The 21,280-nt window shown below is 44.5% G+C and overlaps 1 protein-coding gene across 4 annotated transcripts in view; it reads right to left on the bottom strand.

Annotated features, from left to right (window-relative positions):
- Positions 1-282: 282 nt before the first annotated feature.
- Positions 283-21,280, bottom strand: part of AGO1 (argonaute RISC component 1) — a 35,574-nt gene continuing 14,576 nt past the window's right edge. The window contains exons 9-19 of one of the 4 annotated variants that reach the window (XM_058553663.1): positions 20,615-20,734; positions 20,121-20,252; positions 19,862-19,995; positions 15,598-15,782; positions 9,924-10,083; positions 9,677-9,767; positions 8,383-8,577; positions 6,526-6,660; positions 5,811-5,912; positions 5,291-5,490; positions 283-5,049 (exon numbers count right to left, since the gene is read on the bottom strand). In XM_058553663.1, coding sequence (XP_058409646.1) covers positions 4,941-5,049; positions 5,291-5,490; positions 5,811-5,912; positions 6,526-6,660; positions 8,383-8,577; positions 9,677-9,767; positions 9,924-10,083; positions 15,598-15,782; positions 19,862-19,995; positions 20,121-20,252; positions 20,615-20,734 — 1,563 coding nt within the window. In that variant the 3' untranslated portion in view covers positions 283-4,940. The remainder of the gene's footprint in view (positions 5,050-5,290; positions 5,491-5,810; positions 5,913-6,525; positions 6,661-8,382; positions 8,578-9,676; positions 9,768-9,923; positions 10,084-15,597; positions 15,783-19,861; positions 19,996-20,120; positions 20,253-20,614; positions 20,735-21,280) is intronic. The other 3 variants (XM_058553664.1, XM_058553665.1, XM_058553667.1) reach the window with 3 other exon arrangements.

Raw genomic sequence — 21,280 nt, 5'->3', positions numbered from 1 at the left:
GTTTTTGAACCGTGCCTGACCTCTTTCCCCAAATGCTGCTGGACACAGCGCTTTGCATGTTTGTTGAATGAAGAATAAATGGAGGCCCTGTGAGGTTATGATTACATAAAATCCACAGTTTCAACTCTCTGGAATTTGTTTTATCCACTTTCCTTCTTTAGAAGTGATGGTTCTGCTCTTGTAACAATCTACTATTCTAACCTAAAATTTATCAGAGATATAATTAATCCCAACAGTTTGCTTTGCTAATGGGAAAAAAAAAGAGAGAGAGACAGACCGCACTTTAGAAATAGAAGCCACTGTTGTCTTTATAAAACACAGAATTGTGCTGCTGTTGTTGCTTGCTTCAGAAGGAACTGTACATTACAGCTGCTGGGATAATTTTACAATGGACTGGACAAGGTACAGCTCAAAGCAGGACACAAACACAAGTCTCAAAGGGAAACAAATGCAAACAAGTACACAGCTGTGGGGCTCCAGGGACATTTCCCCATCCATGCTGGACTTGAGAGGGATAAAAAGTTTAGAAACTAATGTGAAACCCAGAGTAGTCACACACGCCCACCAGACGGCTGCTAAGTGCCAACATCACACACCAATCAGGTTGGACTGTGTGCACAGGAAAGTCATTTCATTTTTCCTTATTGCTACTACACCAGGGGACTCAGTGCATTCGACACATTGTCTTTACTTGCACAATCCTTGGAGGGTTTCCTATTTTCCTTTTTAAAGAAGGAAATCTGCCTTCCCCACCTTATTCTGGTTTTTTTGTTTTGTTTTTAGCCCATTCCCTCCACTCCCTTTCATGGGCTCCCAAACAGCAGCCAGAGGTTCTAAGTCAGTAGGAGTAGAGTAAGAGGAGAGCACCAACCTAGCCTCCCTCCCTGCCCAGGGAGAAGGCAAGTCCTAATAAATGGGGGGAAAGAGAAAACCAGAGAATCCCTTTACCCCAATCTGCTTAGAAGGCCAAATAGGAAAGAGTGCCCTGCATATCCCTGCCATGATCAGACTTTAAGAAGGAAGGCATCCCAGCTACCATCCTGAATTGGCCTAAGCCCAGTAAATATAAATAAAAATAACTCCCCCCGATGTAGTTTCCAAAACTGCATTTTGGCTAGTTTGAGATGACTTTCTACCCTGAAGGGGAAGGAACTTCCATCCTTCTTTGTTACACATGATGCCAGGTCTAAAACACTGTCCCACCAGCCTTGCAGACGTCCTGTGGGCCAGCTAAGAAGTCAAAGTGTCCCCTTGGCTGCCCATCTTGAGTGCTAGCCTCATTTACAGAATTCTGGATCAGAAAAAGAAGACTATCCAAGAACACTGTTGCTTGGCCAAAGAGGAGGCCACAGAGAAGCTATCTAGTAGGTAGGAACCAGGAGCTTTTTAGGGAGGTTTCACACTTTTAGGTACCTTCTTCTTCAGCATTATTCTAAGCCTAAGTTCCCAGCAACAACAGCCCCAGGCTTATCCCCAGAGGCCAGCAATAGCACCTCAACCCCCAATGGGTCAGGCTGGACTAGAAAAATGATCAATGAGCAGTGCTCTCCTTTCCCACCTTTTATCCAAATTCTCTCCATTTTCTTCCCATCACTCTCTTCTTCCCCCATGTCCATTCTCTAACCCTCCAACCCCGGATACCCAAGTAGCTTAACCCTAGGAAATTCTCAGAGAAGGGAAGCCCCAGGTAGAGAGAAATGGAAAAAGCAATGAGAGGAACCAACTCCAAGGAATGGACAGGTGTGGAAGTTGCCAGAAGCCCCCTGATTTCATGCCATTTGGGTAGGCCTGCTGCTCTACCCTCATGTAAGCTTGAGGGCAGTCCAGCCCAGAAAGGACATCACTGGGCTAGGAGAACAGATTCCTCGTCTTCTGCAGCCAACGAGCTAAGCCTGACCTTGCCAGCTAACAGTAGGATCATTGTAGCCATGCACAGAATTCATCATCATATAGGCAGACAGGCAGGCAGGCCAGCAAGCAAGCTGAGTGAATAGAAAAAAGGAAAAAGAAGCCAGGGAAAGAGAGAAGAGGAAAAGGAAGGCAAAGGAGTGGAATGAAGGGAACAAGAGACCTAAGAGGATGAGGCTGGGGTCTCCCCAGTGTTTCCTCAGAGCTTGGGTAAGAAGCACCAGTTAAACTAAATCCATAAAAGCCTAAGCTTGTTGCCAACACCAGTTATCAATCTGCATGCACCACCTTTCAAACAAGAATAATCCTCAAGGTCAAGGATATTTCTCAAGTCTCAAAGATTAAAAAAAAAAAAGCAGAGTAAGAAGTCATTTTCTTGCCATTGCCCAAGCTGCTTCTCTTGCTTTTATTTCTTGAACGCCATGTGCAATGCCAAAGGGCTAAAAAATGCATTTCAAGCCCCAGCTCAAAACCCAATTGGAGAGAGTGAGGCAAAGAGAGAAAAAGGAGAGAACACAAACTTGTTGCTGAGAGTAGGTGGCTACCACCAGCTCCCTATGGACATTTGCAAATGCTGGTGAATGACTGGACCCTCCAGAAACAGTGCCCTGATCCCAGCCCCAAAATGCACCCAAGAAGAGAGCATGCAGAGCCCACTGTTCCAAAAGAGCTCCCCTCCCCAAAGGGTGACTGAACACGAAGTAGACAGTATATGAAGGCGATGGACAGGGTAGATGGAGTGTTGGCATCACTCTCTTTAGGCACTTGTGTAAGGAATGTAGGCTCTCCAGTGAGCTGCCTCCTCCCAGAGCCCTCCATTCTGTTCTTCAGCTGGGCTGTGCCCATGGGGCACCCCATGCTGTAGCCAGTAGGAAAGAAGTAAAGGAGGAGTTACTCAACAGTCCTGATGCCTTCTCCATAATCAATGTTTGTGCTACGTTTTGTGAAGTCGCTGAACAAAGTAGCCAACCAGAACAGAACCTGGGATAGACTGTTTTGCATAGCAAATCTGGGTCTGTACAAGGGCTGCTGGGGAGGGGAAATGGTAGCTCTAACTGCACAGGCCCGGATTCAGACCGGCCTTCCTCCGGCTGGCCTCTAAGCCTGAGCTAGGTCTAAAGTGTCATGGCTTCATCACCAGACTAGGGCAAACCCAAGCCCAGGCTCCTCAAAAAGAGGAATTTCTGCACTGAAGCTGCAACTCCTCATCCCAAGCAGTGGGACAGGAAAAAATAAACAGTCAAGGAAAGAGGGGGCCTTGCCTCAAGGCCAGCAGACACCAAGCTAGAACCCCCTACTTTTCCAGTTCTGCAAGACAGCCAAACCCCATCTCTATCCAGGGAGACCAAAAAAAGAAAAGAAAAAAAAAGCCCATGCCACCCACTCACATGCCCTAGTGGGAAACCAGGAAAAATTCATTTGTGTAAACAGAAGCAATAGGGAGCAGCAAAATCCCCTAGCCTGTCCCAAGGACATACTGGAATCTGGGATGAGCCAAAGCATCAGAGGATAGTCCAGAAGGGAAGATGTACTTGCAGGAAACAGTGCAGGGAAGTGCAGAGGAGGGAGCCTGTAGCAAGAAAAAGGTATTATCTGCACAGAGGAAGGATGGAGCCTGAGCCCCACCTTGGGGAGATAACTACCCCCCCTACCTAGCCAGGCCAAAGAACAAGTCACGTACATAGTTCCTTCTGATGGCTCAATGTTTCTGGGATGTAAACTCATTGGGCATAGGAAGGATTTCCAGATTTTGGCAATAGACTCAAGTTATGGTATAAAAATAACATTTAGCTTTTGTTCTTTTTTCTTATTTTAGACCTAAGGATTGTTTGTTATAAGATGCCCCAGTTAAGAAATATTGAAACATAAGAGACTTGACCATCAGGGAAAAAAAGAAGCCAGAGTGAGAAATGTTATGAAAGTAACTCCAGACCCAGGTAGGTGGAGAGGTAGGGGGAACAGGGAGAAAAGGAGGCATAAGCGGAAAGGCCATGGGCCAGTCATCTCAGCAGCTCTGGGACTTGTCATGTCTGAAAGTGCAAATGTCAATGGATTTTAACCATCTTGAGGTTATCTTTTTAAAAGCTCAATGAATATGGAAGTCAATTCCTTCAAATGCAAAATAGCTGGCGCTCTGGCTGGAGGCTTGTTGGGTTGGGGATATTTCTTCCCCACCTACCTCCTCTCCCACCCCCACCCCATCCCCCCAAAGAAAGGTACAAAAGGTTGCAGTTCTGCAGCATTACCGTTACAGGGAAGGCACTGGTTACCCACCAGCAGGCGGAAGGAAGACAGGGTCATGTCACTTCAGAGCTAAGTGCCATAGTGCCTTAAGTCTTACTAGGGCTGGATGTCTGTCAAGGAGGAGGTGTAAAGTGGGGTAGAAAAGGTGGAGAGAGAGGAGTAAGGGAAAGGCGGGTGGCAGCTGGGGGAGGAGCAACCAAAACCATTAGCATTAAAAATCTTCCTACAAACTGGATTCTCAACCCATTAAAACACCTAGTATCCTAAAATATTGATCTGGGTCTGGTTTCGTTTTTCTTCTTAAACAAATCTAGACCTTTTCTGATTAAGGCTCCTAAAAAATCCTTCCCTCCTCCCACCCAATTTCTCAAGCCCCTCATTTTCCCATCTAAAGTATCATACCCAAACCTACCAGCTTTTGTCCGCAGGGCTGCAGAGCCGACCTTACCAAGCTGTGAGGCATGAGTCTTTAGCACTGTGAGTCACATGAGACACCTGTGTGTATGGTGGGCACCGGTGCTGCCCCTCTTGGTCCAGTGGGGTCAGGGCCAGATGTGACAAGATGGGGTGAGGAGTGGGGGGCATGAGGTGGATATCAGAGATTTCTGGCTGGTGGTCTGGCTTACTGGCCCTGTTCCCTACCCTTTTGCCCCCAATGTAGAAGGAAACAAGGCCTTCTGCACTCCTCTGTATCCCACCTCCCTCCCTGCTTCTTCTGGATTTGGGCAGCACAGCTCTTGGGGCTTGGAAAGCTTTCTTCTATCCAGTGAGGTAACAGCGTTCTGCCTTCAAGCGAAGTACATGGTGCGCAGAGTATCCTGGTGAACCTGCACGGCTTTGGCCAGGGCCTGGGGGTCCCGCCCATTGCTCTGCCCCGATATGTGGCTCCCCTCTCCACTGAAAAGGAAAAATGAAAGAAATCCTTCCTGGTGAACTGACCTGCTGCTAATCCTTCCCCCCATCCCTAGGGTACCAATTCCCATACCAACTTAAGAGAAAATCCCAACCCGGATTTGGGCAAGTGAGCCCAAGGACACCAAATTGGACAATACCCATTTCCTTCTACCTAAGGAAAGTTGAGAGGATCTGGTACCAGAGGCTGAAGCAAAAAGGAAGCCAGCCTCATTCCAGGCCTCACCTGTCATGTTCCTTGTCCACTAGGTGGTATCGTGCCCGGAAAGCCACCAGGCGGGCATAGTAGGCAGGTGCTGGGATAGAGACGGAGCGTGTGCATCGTACATAAGTGTGGCACAGCTGGTACGTCAAGATCTGGAGCTCATCCGCTGTGAAACGGTTGTCATCCCAAAGGACATAGTAATGGGATGGTCGGCTGGTGCCCTGGGAAGATAGGAAGGTGAGGGGCCCCAGGTTGGGCAGAGGGGATGGCTGATGATAAGGAACAGGATCACTGTTAAGAGTATGGCTGGGCTGGAAGACCCACCCATGAACAGGCAGGCACAAAGCCACCTAAGTCATAAAGCACCCTTCTTAGGGGCAACCTGCCTAAGATGCTCAAAGTACACTTCTGTTCAAGTGCACTAAGGGCTTATTAAGAGAATAATACTGATTTGAATGCCACTCAGCGATATATTCTAGAGGCAGTGGGAATAATCAACTAATCTGTGACCCATTGAAACCCCAGGACATAGCCCAGCTACCTGGATGCCTGCGTGGCTGCACAGATAGAAGTCAAACTCAAATGGGTGGGTGATGTTGGTGTCCACAGTGGTCCCAGCTGGGATGTTACCACTCTTCCCAATCTGTATAGAGACAAAGACAACCAAGATCCCAAGACCTGCCTGGCCCTAACTAAGGGCCCCAACTCAATTCTACTCTGACTCCACCAGAATCCCAAGAGTAAAGGAGAAGTTGCTGTTCCCAGAGGATACCAGGTCTTGAAATAATGGGCTTCTAAAGTCACACGGACCTGTGTTTAAGTGCTGGTTTCACCATTTATTAGTTGTGTGATCTTAGCAAGTCATTTAACCTTTCTGAGGTTAAACTGGAGATAATAATAGTACCTACCTCACAGGGCTGCTGTGAGGAAGACGCCTTGTACAGTGTCTGGCACATAGGAGAAGTTCAATAAATGGTAGTTCCCTTTCCCTTCTCTGGGAGCTGGTCTATATATGGGGTCTATAGGCCAGGGCACTAGGAGGAGGGAGAGGAAGTATAAGGGAAGGAGGGGAGAAGAGGGGAACAAAGGGAAGGAAGTGGTAGAGGAATGACCACAAGAGCTAGGGGGAAGAAAGGGGTCAGGGAGGATGGATAGGGCAAGGACTAAATCCCCTGATTTTATCTCAAGGGCTCCTTCCATATTAAGAGAAAGGAGACAGGATGAGGTATGGGTGGCTTCTTCAGTCCCTTACTCACTCGCTCATTCTTGTCAGCACAAAAAAGGCGGGTGTGATGACGTTTCTGCACCACAATATAAGTGATCCCAGGCTGGTAGTCCTTTTCCAGTTTGATGCAGGCATCACGAATGGCCAGCAGCTCATAGTGGAGGATCTAGGCACAGGGTGAGGAAGAAGACAAAGAGACATACAGCTCCTCCTGAGTTCACAAGTCTTTCTGAACTAAGGGGTTGCCACTTGTAATATGGCTTTTGTTCAGCATCCCTTTATAAGCTGACACCCAACCATTAGAGACGATAGGACCTTCCCACCAAAATCACCCTTATACTCAGTTCACCTGATATGTTCCTATAAAACCTTGTCTGGGAGCCTTGGCATCAGCAGAGAATACTCACCTAGTTCCTATGCATAAAGAGACCTAACATCAAGACACAGAACTAAGGTTCACAGAGAAATCACTAAAATCACAATGCCCAAAGTAAGGTCAATTAAAGGATCAGGAGGATAACGGGAGCTCCCCAGTGAGCTCTAAGAGCAGACAGGGGTGGGACCACCAGAGAAGAGCAGATACAGTTCAGAAACAGGTGCAGAGAAAGTATATGAATTCAGTCTTACAAAGAAGCAGAATTATAAAAAAAAATGGACCAGCTGAAGAAGCAGCCACAGGTAAATAACCATAGGCAATAGGTGCTTTGTGGCCTTGGATGTCAGATGCAGGGAGTCAAAACTGTATGACAGAAGTAGAAAGAATTTGAAATCAATTACAACTAGGTTTAAACCCAAATTTTATCTAGTTGTATTACCTTGAGCAAGTTACTTAACCCCTCTAAGTCTCATTTTCTCCACTTCTACTAAAGTTACTCATAAGACCAGCCTCACAAAGCTGTTGTGAAGACTAAAGCAGACAATTAAGTAAAAGCATAGAAAACCTAGCAGGGGCTTAATAACTGCTGATTGCTTTGCTAAGCAGTTTGAATTTTAACCCAAGGCTATGTGATGCCACTAGACATTTCTGAACAGAGAAGGGACAGGATAAATTTATCTGGTATTTTAGGAAACACTGGATGACTTGAAGAAAACTGAGCATAAAGGTTAAGAGCATGGACTTTGGAATCAGACCAATTTGTCTGAATCCCAGTTCCACCACTTATTAGCTTGGGTGACATTGAAGAAATCATTTAACATTTCCAAGCCTCCATTTCCTCACCCGTCAAATGGAATAAGAATAATTATTTCATAGGGCTATTGTAAGCATTAAATAGAACACATATGAAGTGCTTAGCACAGTTCATGGCACATAAGAGGTACCCAATAAATGGTAGTTTTATTACTATTAAATAGTAGTCAAGAAGACCAGTTTAGTACCCTAAACAACAGAATATGAAGGCTTGGGGCAGGGAGAAAGAGTACGAGAAACATCACGAATGAAGGTCAACAGCAGTGGTTCTCAAAGTGTGGCCTCCGCACCAACAGCATCACCTAGGAACTTGTCAGAATTACAAATTCTAGGGCCCCATCCTAGACTCACTGAATAAGATATTTTAAGGATAAAGCCCTACAAACTGTTTTAACAAGCCCTCCAGGAGATCTTGATGCATGTTGAAGTTTGAGAACCACTGGTCTAAAGAATCAGTCTTCAACACGAATCAACTAGTAAATAGGCACTGAGGGTTTTCTGTTACAAGAAGAAAGGTCTATAGATGCTTATACACGTTATCTCTCAGTTGTGATCTCTGCTCCCAAGCCATTTAGCAAAGCTCCCTAAGAAGTAGCACCTCCCAGTGCCAACAGCTTAGAAAAGGTAGCAGTACTCTCTGCTACCATTAGGCCCTCTGACCTCAATGTGAAGGTTTTCTCCAGCTACTGTGGGCCCTACCTGGGGGAGCTGGCCTTCAGGAACCCCATCTCGGTAGAAGATGATGCGGGTAGGCTTGAAGCGGGTGGACTTGTAGAACTGGATAAGCAGCTCACGCACCATGTAGGATAAATCTTCAATGATCTCTTGCCGTGGTCGCTGAACCCGCACAGTAGCACAGTAACGGCTGGGGTGTGCATCCATACTGCCTACCACCTGACAATCAAAGAGGCAGGATCAACCCCCAGAACCTCCATCCTCCCAACACTGTCCCAGGCTGTGGGTTTGGGGAAAGGCTTCTTAGCAAGAAAACTATGCAATCGAATGAGCAGGGTTTTAAATTCAATGAGCCCTAGTTTCAATCTCTGTTCTACCACTCATGCAAAAGTTACTTAATTCATCTGATCTTCTTTTTCTTCCTCTCAAATGGAAATACTACTACCTGTTTGCAGTGCTGTTGTGGTACACATAGAGCACCCTGCACAGGGCCTAGCCCACAGTAGGTACTCGATAAATTTGATTTTCCTATCCCTTGCAGAACGGCACGTGAAGGTTTAGCACTACTAGCTCAAAGAATGACCTCATCCAGCCACAAGTTTGTCCTTTTTTCAAGTAAAGTGCTAATCTACCCAGGAACTGTGGTGAAGAGCATTCTTGCAGGTGGTGGAAGTAACATCATTTTCAAAGAGGACAGTGGCCAGAGCCTAGGATGGATGGCCACAAGGAAAATAGGGATAGGCACAGTACATGGTTTCCTTGCATTTAGTGAGATAAGCCCGGTCTGCCTAGAGAAATGTGAGGGTTGGGTAAAGAGAAGTGGGAAGGAAGGCCTGATCCCTATAGCAATTTGGAAGCCTCTAGGGGACAGGGAGCAGAGAAGTCAGGAGAGGAACTGGAGACACATCTAATCTACTAGGTAGATCAGGGGTAGGGATGGGGAAGAGGAAAGGACAGTCCCAGCAATGAAGTAACTCCCTTATAAGGGATTTCAGAGAAGAGAGATAGTCACTCCCATATTCCGAAAGGGAGCATGCAGAGAGAAAGAGAGAAACTCCACCACAGAGCAAGAGTGATCAAGACTGGGCCAAGTCTCTGGCCACAGCCTACACTCTCAGTACTTTCTCTGGAAAAAAGACACCATACAGAGTTAGTTTTGTGAAGATACCAAGGGAGTGGCTAATGAGGATAATCAGCTAAAAGGAAAAGATCTTATGAGGGGTCAAGCACCAGAGTTGAGGGAAGGAAATCACACGTAGTCTTGGGGGCTCAGAGCTAAGAGGAGAACCTTATGAGGAAGTTGCAGAGTATCACTCACTGCTGTGATAGAAGGTTTTTTCCCGTCCCCTGCTGGGGGGTGTGTAACATCTGCTCCCAGGAATATTACTGGCTGCTGAAAGACGGCAGAGCTGAATAAGGAAGAGAAAACAAACGGTGAGGAGTTGGGTCTTCTCTTCCTGGCACCATCGAGCACCCACTTTGGTCCTGGTCAGGGTCCTATCTTCTCATCAATCCCCAGCATGGTACCTAGCTTGACAAGGCTAAGAGGGCAATAGAGTTCATACCGCTGGTGTGGGACTAGGATGTTGTTAATGCCACCAAGTTTAACATTGATCTTCAGGCAGAGGTTGGACAGAGTCTGAGGTGAGGTCTTGACCACGTTCTTCACTTGCACACACTGTGTAGCCATTCCCAAGAGTGTATCTCCAACACGTTTCACCTCAGCTACGAGCAGGGAGAAAACTGGTTAGTGCATTCAACAAATACTTACTGAATTCCTACTAGATGCCAGGTAGTATACGAGGTGCTAGGGAACACAATGGTGACCAGAAACACATAGGGTCCCTACTCTTGTAGTGTTTACTATCTAGCACTAATTTTAAAAATTATGAAAAGTACAACAATGATAAATGCTACAACAGAAAACTTCACAGAGCTATGAGAGCATATAACAGGGGGCAAGAACCTAGCCAGGAAAGGATTGAGTAAGTAATGATTGAACTGAAATCTAAAGGTAGAAAAGGACTTAGAAGAGAAGGAGTTTGGGAGAGAGCATTCCAGGCAGAGGGAACAGCATGCAAAAATGCACTCTGATAGGAGATAGCAGCATATATTTGAGAAACTGAAGGGCCAAAGTAACTAAAAACAAGAGCAAAGGAAGCATGGTGTGACAGAAAGAATGTGGTCATTAGACTGATTTAGGGAAGAAATCAGAGTAGCTTATATTAAGAAGGCAGTTGTCAAGATGGAGAGCAACAAACAGATTCAAAAAATATTTAAGAGACTCAGAGGCTATATATGTGAGTAAGGGAAAAGAACTTTTATGGATAACTTCTGAGTTTCTAACTTTCATAACAGAATTAGATAGATTACAAATCCTTTTTTTGAGACATTTTGAGTTTGAAGTGCTTTTTGGTCATCCCAGTGAGGATATCAACAAGGAAACTGGGTACAGTAGTTGGAAGCTCAAGAGTAGTCTGAAATGGAGATACACATTTGTGAGATATTTAAGTACAGGGAGTAACTAAAGGCGTGATCTTGATGAGATCACCAAGGAAAAGAACAGAGTGAAAAGAAAGAGAAGAGAGCTTAGACCTGAATCTTGAGGAACTCCCAATACTTGCAGAACAGGAAGATCAGTCTGCAAAGCAGAAAAATCCAAAGAACTAGGAGGAAGATCAAGACATTGTTGTATTATGAATGTCAAGAGAAGAATGAGAGTGTTTCAAGAAAATGCAAGTGTTCAACAAAGTCAAATGCTGCTAAGAAATCAGGTAAAATGAGAAATCAGAAATGTCCTTTGGATTTAGTGATATCAAGGCAAAAAATAAATGCATAGAGGCAAAAACTATTTTGATGATATAAAGTACCAAGAAGGAGATGTAGGATCAATGAAGGGTTTGGTATGTTTTCAATGGGAGAAGCTTGAGCATGTCTAAAAAGCTAACGGGATCACTTCCACCTCCAAGAAAGACAGAGTAATTAGTGGCAAATCAGTACTTCTGCAGAGAACATTCAGAAAAGCAAGATAAAATAGACAAATCATCTTTTTGAAGGCTGCAGAGAGGTGCTGAGACAACAGGAACTGGAGGGGCTAAAACTCCAGAGAGGGAGAGAATCTCACAGAGGTAAGCTATCTTCTGCAGCTGCTTTTACCCTGGGTACATCTGGTGATTCTAGGTGTGGGCAGGAGGCTGAGATTCTAGGCTTTGCACCAGCAGAGGAACTACTGCCAGGGAAGAGAAAAGAACAGAGTTTCTGGTAGAGCCAGACTAGTTCTAAATGTGAAAGGTTTAAAAAAAAAAAAACATTTAAAAGAAAACATAGACTGGTATCTTCATGACCTTGGGACTTCTTAAATAGGACACAGAAAGTACTAACCATAAAGGAAAAATATTGAGAGGCCAGCCCGGTGGCGTAGTGGTTAGGTTGGTGCGCTCCACTTTGGTGGCCCAGGGTTCGCAGGTTCAGATCCTGGGCATGGACCTACGCACCACTTATCAAGCCATGCTGTGGCAGGCATCCCACATTTAAAGTAGAGGAAGATGGGCATGGATGTTAGCCCAGGGCCAATCTTCCTCAGAAAAAGAGGAGGATTGCCAACAGATGTTAGCTCAGGGCTAATCTTCCTCAAAAAAAAAAAGAAAGAAAGAAAGAAAAGAAAAAAGAAAAAACAAAAGGAAAAATATTGATAAACTGGACTACATTAAAATTTAAAATTTCTGTTCAACAAAAGACCCCATTAAGAAAGCAAAAAGGCAGAGAGGATATGTGTAATACACATACATATTAAATGAAGGAATTATAAAGAACACCTATAAATCAATAAGAAATAAGTAGTTAAGTCAATAAAAAAAGGAAGAGACTTGATTAGGCACTTTATAAGAGGTTAGTGAAATAGCCAATAGACATAAAAAGATACTCAACTTTATCAATCATCAGAGAAATCAAATTAAAAACACAACACAATATCACTAAACACCCACAAGAATGACTAAAATGAAAGAGACAATACCAAGTTTGGTAAGGATGTAAAGTACCTAGAACTGTCATACACTGCTGGCGGAAGTGTAAATTTGTACACTTAAAATCCCTCCTAGATACACACCCAATAGAAATAGGTATATATGTTCAAAGGACATGTACAAGAATATTCACTGAAGCATTATTTATAGTACTAAAAACTGGAAACAACCCAAATATGTCCATTAACAGTAGAATGGATAAATACATATAAATTGTGTTATATTCATATAATGGAAAAACCATAACTACAACTACACAAATATGGATGAATCTCACAAACACAATGTTGAGTGAAAGAAGCCAGACACCAAAAAAAGTACATAATATATGATTCCATTCATACAAAGTTCAAAGACAGGTGAAACTAATCTATGGTGCTAGAAGCCAGAATAATAGTGATTACCATTAATGGGAAGTTGTAGTGACTGGTAGCCTGGGGCTATGGTAATGTTCTGCTACTAGAACTGGGTGCTGGTTACCCTGCTGTGACACTTTGTGAAAATTCATTGAACTGAATGCATAGGATTTCTATATGTACATTATACTTTAATAAAAAGTTTACACTAAAAAAAAGATGATAGTATTGATTTAGTATAGACAAAGGAGTTAAAAATACTAAAGACAGGACGAGGTATGGTACCAGATCACAACTGGGCAAATGTGACAATGTCCTTCTATACTCTCAGGGCAACCACAATGCATCTGGACCTTGCTTTAATCATCACTTGGCCTCCCAGGAGGGAGAGTGAAGTGTCTTTAGAAGAAAATGACTGCTCCTCTTTTCTGCTGGCTTAATTCCTAGGCAGATGGCCCCACTGTCCAAGTGGTATAATCAAGGAACGGCATGTAAGTCAAAGAAACCCAAGGTCTTAATCAAGGTATGAGACTGGAGAGAGGTATAACATTACTGAGTCCAGGGAACTAAAAATCCTCTGAGTAAGCACTGCCTTCTCCAAGCATGCTACATTATACTCCCAGGCAAGCCAAAACATTGGATTCTACCTTTAATGGAGGGAACCAGAAACATGGATAATTACTCAAGGCAGTTCTCCTAAAAAGCATCCTTATTTGGGGTTATCAATTTAAGGCCCAAGACAGACATGGAATGGAGGTCAACCAACCTCCCTCTGTAAGTTATTATTGAGTACCATGTTAGTGGAGGGCTCTCCCTTAGGTGTATATGTGCAGAGGGAAGAAGCTTTCAGAGCAGATTCAGATCTACTCCATGCTCCAAAAATATCAAGCAAGGTAGTAAGTGATCAGCAGCCTGATAAAATTTCTAGAGGAATCCAGAAAGAGACAAGTTCTTCCTCTAGGTGGGATGACAAGAGAAGGCTTCCAGGAATAAGTACACTTAAACTGGGACTTTAAAGGATGGCGAGAATTTTAAGGGCAAGGTGGGGGATGAGTACTTAGATATTCCAGGCAAAGGCAAACAATGTAAGCAAAACCAGAGACTGCAAAGCACAGACAAGGAATGAGGATTCAGAGTATCTACCATGTGCCAAGTGCTGTGTTAGATGCTGCTTTTTATATAATTAATTCATGAGGCTCAGAAAGGTTAGGTAATTTACCTAAACCAGTAAACTGGCATAGCCAGGATTAAAACCCAGTTCAATCTAATTCCAGAACAAGTGATCTTTCCATGTATAGCAAAGGGAACAATACAAGATAAAGCTGAAAAGGTTTAACTAAGATCAGGGCCCTTAAAAATTTTTATTTTGTGAATGGTGACCAATGAAGGTTTTTTGGGGAGTACAGACACAAAAGATCTCATCCAGTAACCTATTAAAAAAAGACTTAAAAAGAAATGTTAGAACTAAGTTGAGAAGTGTGCGTGGAGAGCCCAAAATATATCTTAAGACTATAAAAAAGAACACTGGAGGTAAAGCAAAGAGAAGACACACTGCCTCCAAAGTTTGGATGAAGGTATCCAAAAGCAACTGTGATGCCAAAGAAAGAAAGAAGTAAAGAAAAGGGCTTATGGTAGACAGAGGAGAAGATGACAAGTTACTAAAGAGATGGTCCACCAAAACACTTTATAAGGGCAGAGACTACATCTGTTTTATTCACCAATGTATTCAGGATCTAGCACAGTGTTTCACACATAGTAAGTAATCAGTAAACTCTTGTAGAAGTAAGGGAGAGAGGTCAAAGGGACAGACAGGAGCTGCAGAGAGGTCAAGGGTTGGATCAAGATTTTAATAATACGTTATAACACACGATAACAGTAGTTGATGACTAAAGCAACTGAAATGGATGAGAATTTCACTAGAACGTAAAGACAGAAAAAGGGCAGAGTACAGAAATATGGAAGATACCAGGCATTCTTGGTAATGACACAAATAATTAAGGAGACAGGAGAAAACAGCAAGAAGTCAAAAGAAGAGAACTGAGAAAGCTCGCTGGTAACCCTCTGCAGAGGAAGTTTAGGAGAAAGGTAGAGGTAAGACAGATGAAAGGGGCAAAGGAGTAAGCGGCTGGTAAGGAAGTGGATATGGAAAATGCAGAAAACTCACTCAAAAAGTCTGATCAAGAAAAACAAGAAAATAAGAAGACAAAAGCTAAAGGTGGTAATGTGCTCTAATGTGGGGAATCTGAAGATGTTTGAGGGTTAAAGGGTATGAAGACCCAAAGGTAGTAGGATGGGACAGGAACAAGAGCACACACAGGCTGAGCAAGGTAAGGGGAGGGACACCTCTTCCTTTGAAGCAGGAGAGGTGGAGAGGAAAAAGAGAGTAAGAGAAAAGTAGTGAGCCAGAGATGTATAGAATCATTCCTATTCTGAAAATAGAGGGAGAGAGAGAAAACTTCTTGAAAAGTCCAAGTCATTCCCAGGCGATAGAACACCAATAGAACCGCTACAAACTCTGCTTGGGTGTGCTGCATAATGTGCTGATAGACAACACAAACCTAAGCATAGGAATCTGGACTGACCCATCTCTGTATCTGGCCCAGCTCAGCCTGACATAAAGACTAGCACACAAAGGACTCCAGTAAATGTTACTGAGAGGGAGTGTGAGCAGGTAAGCAGGACCTGGCATGACTCAATGGCTCATACAGGCTGATATGTCTCCAGTAAGAGGAGCACTGACATTAAGAAACAGCTCTGGCTAAAACCAAGAATCCACACCGAGTCCTCCCTAGGAGCCTCCAGGGAGCTACCCTGAGACGAGTCCTATCATCATTATCACTGTCCCAAGAGAACTGTACCATACACTGGCGTCTTCCCTGGCAGGATGACGATAATGAGCTGCAGCCCTGAGTAGGTGTTCTTGAGATGCCGGAACATGGGCTCCACGCTGTCTGCCCCCTGTGCATATTTGCAGAAGCAAGGCTGGCCCTGGATGGGCATCCCTGCATCCTTGGAAATCTTCCGCAGCTGGTCTGTGAAGTTCCTGCAGCACAAGTATGGTCATGACAGGAGGCAGTAAGTCCCACAATAACACCTCTGACCAAATGCCTCCATCTTAGGTGCCTAGCACTATGACAGGCAATGAGAGATTCTAAGATGAATAAGATATGATCAAAGCTAGTGAAAAAAACACATTTATAGTTGAATAGGACAAGACAGAGCTTGCTAAGGTCCAATGGTACAAGCAGAGAGCTGAGGGAGCCCAAAGAAGTTGGACCTGTGGGAAGCTCAGAGTTCCCACCTTGTCCCACTCAAGCAGCTGATTCCTGTGCTTTAAGTCCATAGCAATAGGCAGATGCCCAAGAGGAAGGGCTCTTTGCTCAGATTAAAATAAATAAGGTTCTAACAGTGATAGGAGCACAGGAGATGCTCAGTAAAAATGAGCTCCCTCCTCCCCTACTAGTTCTTTGAGGCCTGAGAGCAAATAATTAAACAAGCTTCTTTCCTTTGGCTTTAGGGCTTTATCCTAGGAAAGGAAGACAAAGTTGGAAGAGGGCACACATACAGATTAAAAAAAATCAAGCTACATAAATATAATGACAGACTGAAATGAGCAGCAGGAAATCTAATTTGTGAAAATCCTGCATTCAGATTAAAAGCAATAATGTACAAATAAAGAATAAAAGCAATTGTTTAGGGGATGTCATTATATAGCATATAAATATCGATAAGATACAAAAGCCTATGTAGTAAGAAAATAAGTACTTTTTTCACATATTTAGTAAAAAAAACACAAGAAAGATAAAAACGGTATGACACTGTTACATAAAATTTAAAATCATTTATATACATATAGGTGCATAAAATATATAAAGTGGATAGGAAAGTTATAATAATTCATGAAAGTGGCTGCATCAGAAGGGAGGAATGGGACTAGGATGGAGGATATAAGGAACAACAACTTTACCTGTAATATTTTATTTACTTTTTAAAAAAGAATAAAATAAATATGACAAAACTGTGGATGATGGATACATGGGTGTTTGCCATATTACTCTATTTAATTTTTCAAAATAAATGTTAAAATAAAAAACTACAATCTAACCATTATTTTTGTGTGTGTGTGAGGAAGATCAGCCCTGAGCTAACATCCATGCTAATCCTCCTCTTTTTGCTGAGGAAGACTGGCTCTGAGCTAACATCTATTGCCAATCCTCCTCCTTTGTTCTCCCCAAAGCCCCAGTAGATAGTTGTATGTCGTAGTTGCGCATCCTTCTAGTTGCTGTATGTGGGACGTGGCCTCAGCATGGCCGGAGAAGCGGTGCGTCGGTGCGCGACCGGATCCGAACCCGGGCCGCCAGTAGCGGAGCACGCACACTTAACCGCTAAGCCACGGGGCCGGCCCTAACCATTATTTCATGTACATCAAAGCCAGGGTTCTGATGGACTACTAACAGTATTTCTTCCATTTCTCTACCTTGTATACAACTGTAGTGTAGCTACTAAAAAAGCCAATGTATTACTAGATTCCATTAATAAGTGGGTCTCTACTTCAAGGAAAATGGTATTCCCAATCTTTTCTTTTTTTTTTTTTAATTTTTAATTTTATTTTTTTGTGAGGAAGATCAGCCCTGAGCTAACATCCATGCCAATCCTCCTCTTTTTGCTGAGGAAGATGGGCCCTGAGGCCAACCTCCATGTCCATCTTCCTCTACCTTATATGGGACGCCACCACAGCATGGCCTGACAAGTGGTGCATCGGTGCGCACCCAGGATCCGAAACCAGGCCGCCAGCAGTGAAGCGCGTGCACTTAACCGCTATGCCACGGGGCCAGCCCCCCAATCTTTTCTCTACTACCAGATCACACTTGGGCTATTGTGTCAGTGCTGGGGGCCACAAAATGTTGAGAGAAGTCGAGGATGGGGAAGGTCTTGAAATCCTGTCCTAAAAGTGATACAGCTGAGGTAACAGGGCCTCTTTAGCAAGAAGAAAAATTCTGAGGGTTGACCCTAGGACTCCCTCATCCATCCCGTTACCAATTTCTCCACCCCCACAGCCCCCTTCATCCTTCCCACTCTGTCCCAGTGGAAAGGATGCCTTTTCCTGTGCTCTGGATCCCATCCCCTCATACACACTTAGGAACTTTGCTCTATTTCCTCTCTAGTTTCTCGGAGTTCTACTGTCAGCCTCTGTTCACTACGCACATTCTCCCTGGACAATCTCATCTACTGCCATAGCTGAAGACTCCCAAATCATCTTTAGCCCAGAACCACACATCCAACTGGGTAGCACTGGCCCAGGTATACAAGTCACATTCTTACCCCTTACAGCTAGGTATTATTGGGAGAAGGCGATGTCTGATGAACTAACTCCTTCCAACTCTGAGAATCTAGGTTTATCAGTTTCTGTACTCCAAAATATCCAAAAAAATGAACTGTTTCTCAAAAGAACTGGACAGGAGAGGACATGGGAATAAAAGAGAAGCACACAGAGAATAGAGCTACCAACAAGGTGACACAGAGGCAGAGAGTTGGGAATCTTTCCAATATTGCTAAGGGCCAGCCCCGCAGTACTAGGCCAAGGCTAGGAGCAGCCTGGCCTAAATGGGGCTAAAATCCCAAGAACCCAGGAAAGGAGACAAGAGGAACCCATTTAAGAGAAAATGTAATCGTGTTGGCGGTAGTTGTGTATCTGTGAAGGGAGAGGAGAGGAAGAGGGCAGGGCAGCTAGAGTCTCCACATTCATCAGGGGCTGCTGTAACTAATTGTTATGAAAACCCCAAGACTAGCTGAACCTAGCAGGGCACACCTCTCTAATATCCTCGCCACTGCCCAAAGCAGTCAGCTCCACCCACTCTTCCTCAGCCCCAGAGTGTAGTGACCCTATTCTAGACGCACAGAAAATTAGAAGCCACCACTTCAAAGAACTGCAGGAACTACCAAGCAGTACATTTTATTTATTTATTTATTTATTTTCAATAGTTAATTTTATTTTTTTTGTGAGGAAGATCAGCCCTGAGCTAACATCTGTGCTAATCCTCCTCTTTTTGCTGAGAAAGACCGGCTCTGAGCTAACATCTATTGCCACTCCTCCTCCTCTTTTTTTCCCCCCAAAGCCCCAGTAGATAGTTGCATGCCATAGTTGCACATCCTTCTAGTTGCTGTATGTGGGACGCGGCCTCAGCATGGCCGGAGAAGCGGTGCGTCGGTGCGCGACCGGGAGGCGAACCCGGGCCGCCGGTAGCGGAGTACGCGCACTTAACCGCTAAGCCACGGGGCCGGCCCATCAGTACACTTTAAATGGGTGAATTTTGTGGTATTTCAAATATATCTCAATAAAGCTGTTAAAAAAAAAAAAAAGACTACAGGGGAAGGGTTGGTGATTTCTTCACTTACTCATTCACTCACTCAAAACCATTACTCCCCTAACCTGTTCCTTTAAACCATTTGGCTATATCACGTTCTTCAATGCTGTCATCTACTCCCAGCCTCTCAGCCACGGTAGCTCAGAGGCCCTTACAACTCATGTTCACCTAATTCAGGTCACTTGGACCCAAGTGTACAAATTCTGTGCATATGAGAAGACAGATCAGAGAACCAGCTGAACTTCTGTTTCCAATTAGGAATACAAGCTTTGAAACCTCAGGCCTGATTCAATCCCAATTCTGACACTTTCTTGATATGCAAACCTTGCACAAATTACTTAGCCTCTTTGAGCCTCAGTCTCCTGAAAATGGAAATACCACCAACTACTCACTGTGAAGATGAAATGAGAGAACATAAAATTAGGTATAATATTGGCATAAACATTATAGTCATCATGACTACTATTTACTATCAATGTTAATAATTATAACAAGAAAATAATTCAGGCCTCCCTTAGGAGATTCATTCTCTGAAATCATTCTCTCTGACACAGATATGGCTCCTTATCAAGACTCCTGACCACAGATGGACAGAGAAGGAACAGGCAGAAGTTTGAGCCAGATAGCATAAGGAGGGCAGAGTCAAGAGTCACAAAGAGCAGACTACAGATCAAATCTTGGCCCCTTGAGCGTAAGGGAAGGTAGGCAGCTCTAGGGTCCTTCCCACCCTTTCACCCACACATCCAACCCTCCTTACTTGAGCACCTCTTCTCGACACTGTTTTTGGGGTGCGAAGCAGGCGATGGCCCAGACTTTGATCTCAATCCCATTGTAGAACTGTTTCCCCCGCATGTCCCAGACACCCTGATTGGGTGTGGCAATGGCCCGGTTCTGCGGATAGGCAGAGGGGTGCCCAGGTGAGCCTCAGTAGAGCCAGGTGGGTAGGGGGCAAAAGCCCCGGGCTATACAACCCAACCTCCGACCCATATGCCCCAGAGATATTGTCTGGCCCTGACCCTGCTCACCCGGCCGCCGTACTGCAAGATCGGTGCCGGCAGCACTCGCCCTGTCACCTCCGTCATGTCATCCTTTACTTTGATCCCAAATTCCTGGATGTAGGGATCTAGGTTGTAGCTGGCATTCTTCATCTGCAAGACAAAAGAGGAGCTCAAGAGAGCAGCAGCTTGGCAATACTGCTTACCCTCTGGGTCCCAAGGAGAAAGCCCTGAAGAGCAGCTGGGGCTGGCAAGGAATAGCCCTGAAAAAGCGGGGAAAGTGGAAGATGAGGTAAGGGGGAGTGGATAACACAGGGAAGTAATACAGAAAGGAAAAAAGAGATAGGAAGCAAAGTACTACAGAGTCAAGAAGCAAGAGCATTCCTATGAGTTCCAGGCAGCAAATTCAGACTTGTGTTCTCCTGAGGGTCCTACCAAGGCAGAAAAGCATCTATGCTACCAGGGGACCCCATGACTGAGCAACCAAGCATACATTTCTCTGCAGCCCCACTGACCAGGCGGCTGATCTCCTCCTGTCTGTCTGGGGCCGACCTCGCTGTAGCCTTTATCATGGTCGAAGTCTGGTTGTCGGTCAGCTTCTTAATGCAGCGCTGCCCAGCCACAATGTTACAGACCTGAGGAAACGAGAAGGACAGGTAGCTCTGGCTTGAGTACAGTCCACCCTGTACATAGAGCCCCACAGTAAGTAAGGGAAGAGACTTTGGCTGTCAGCCCTGGGAAGGAGACTGCAAAATCTCTTGTGTATAGACAGGTAAGTTAGAAAACATCCATGTGCGGGCCGGCCCTGTGGCTTGGTGGTTAAGTGCGCGCGCTGCGACGCTGGTGGCCCGGGTTCAGATCCCGGGTGCGCATCGAGGCACCACTTCTCCGTCCATCCTGAGGCTGAGTCCCACATACAGCAACTAGAAGGATGTGCAGCTATGACATACAACTATCTACTGGGGCTTTGGGGGGAAAAAAATAAAATAAATAAAATCTTAAAAAAAAAAAAAAAAAAGAAAACATCCATGTGCAATACAACAGGCAATACAGCCACTGTGTGATTAAGAGCTTGGGATCCAGAGCCAGACCTGGGCTCAGGTCTCATATGTTAAATGGGGAGAACATTAACAATCTCATAGGTTTGGTTGGGGACTAAATAAAGCACTTTAAGGACTGAG

Source organism: Diceros bicornis, chromosome 13 (genome assembly GCF_020826845.1).
Source record: "Diceros bicornis minor isolate mBicDic1 chromosome 13, mDicBic1.mat.cur, whole genome shotgun sequence".
Classification (NCBI taxonomy): Eukaryota; Metazoa; Chordata; class Mammalia; order Perissodactyla; family Rhinocerotidae; genus Diceros; species Diceros bicornis.
Note: the sequence above shows the minus strand (reverse complement) of the source record. Positions and strands in the feature narration are given on the sequence as shown.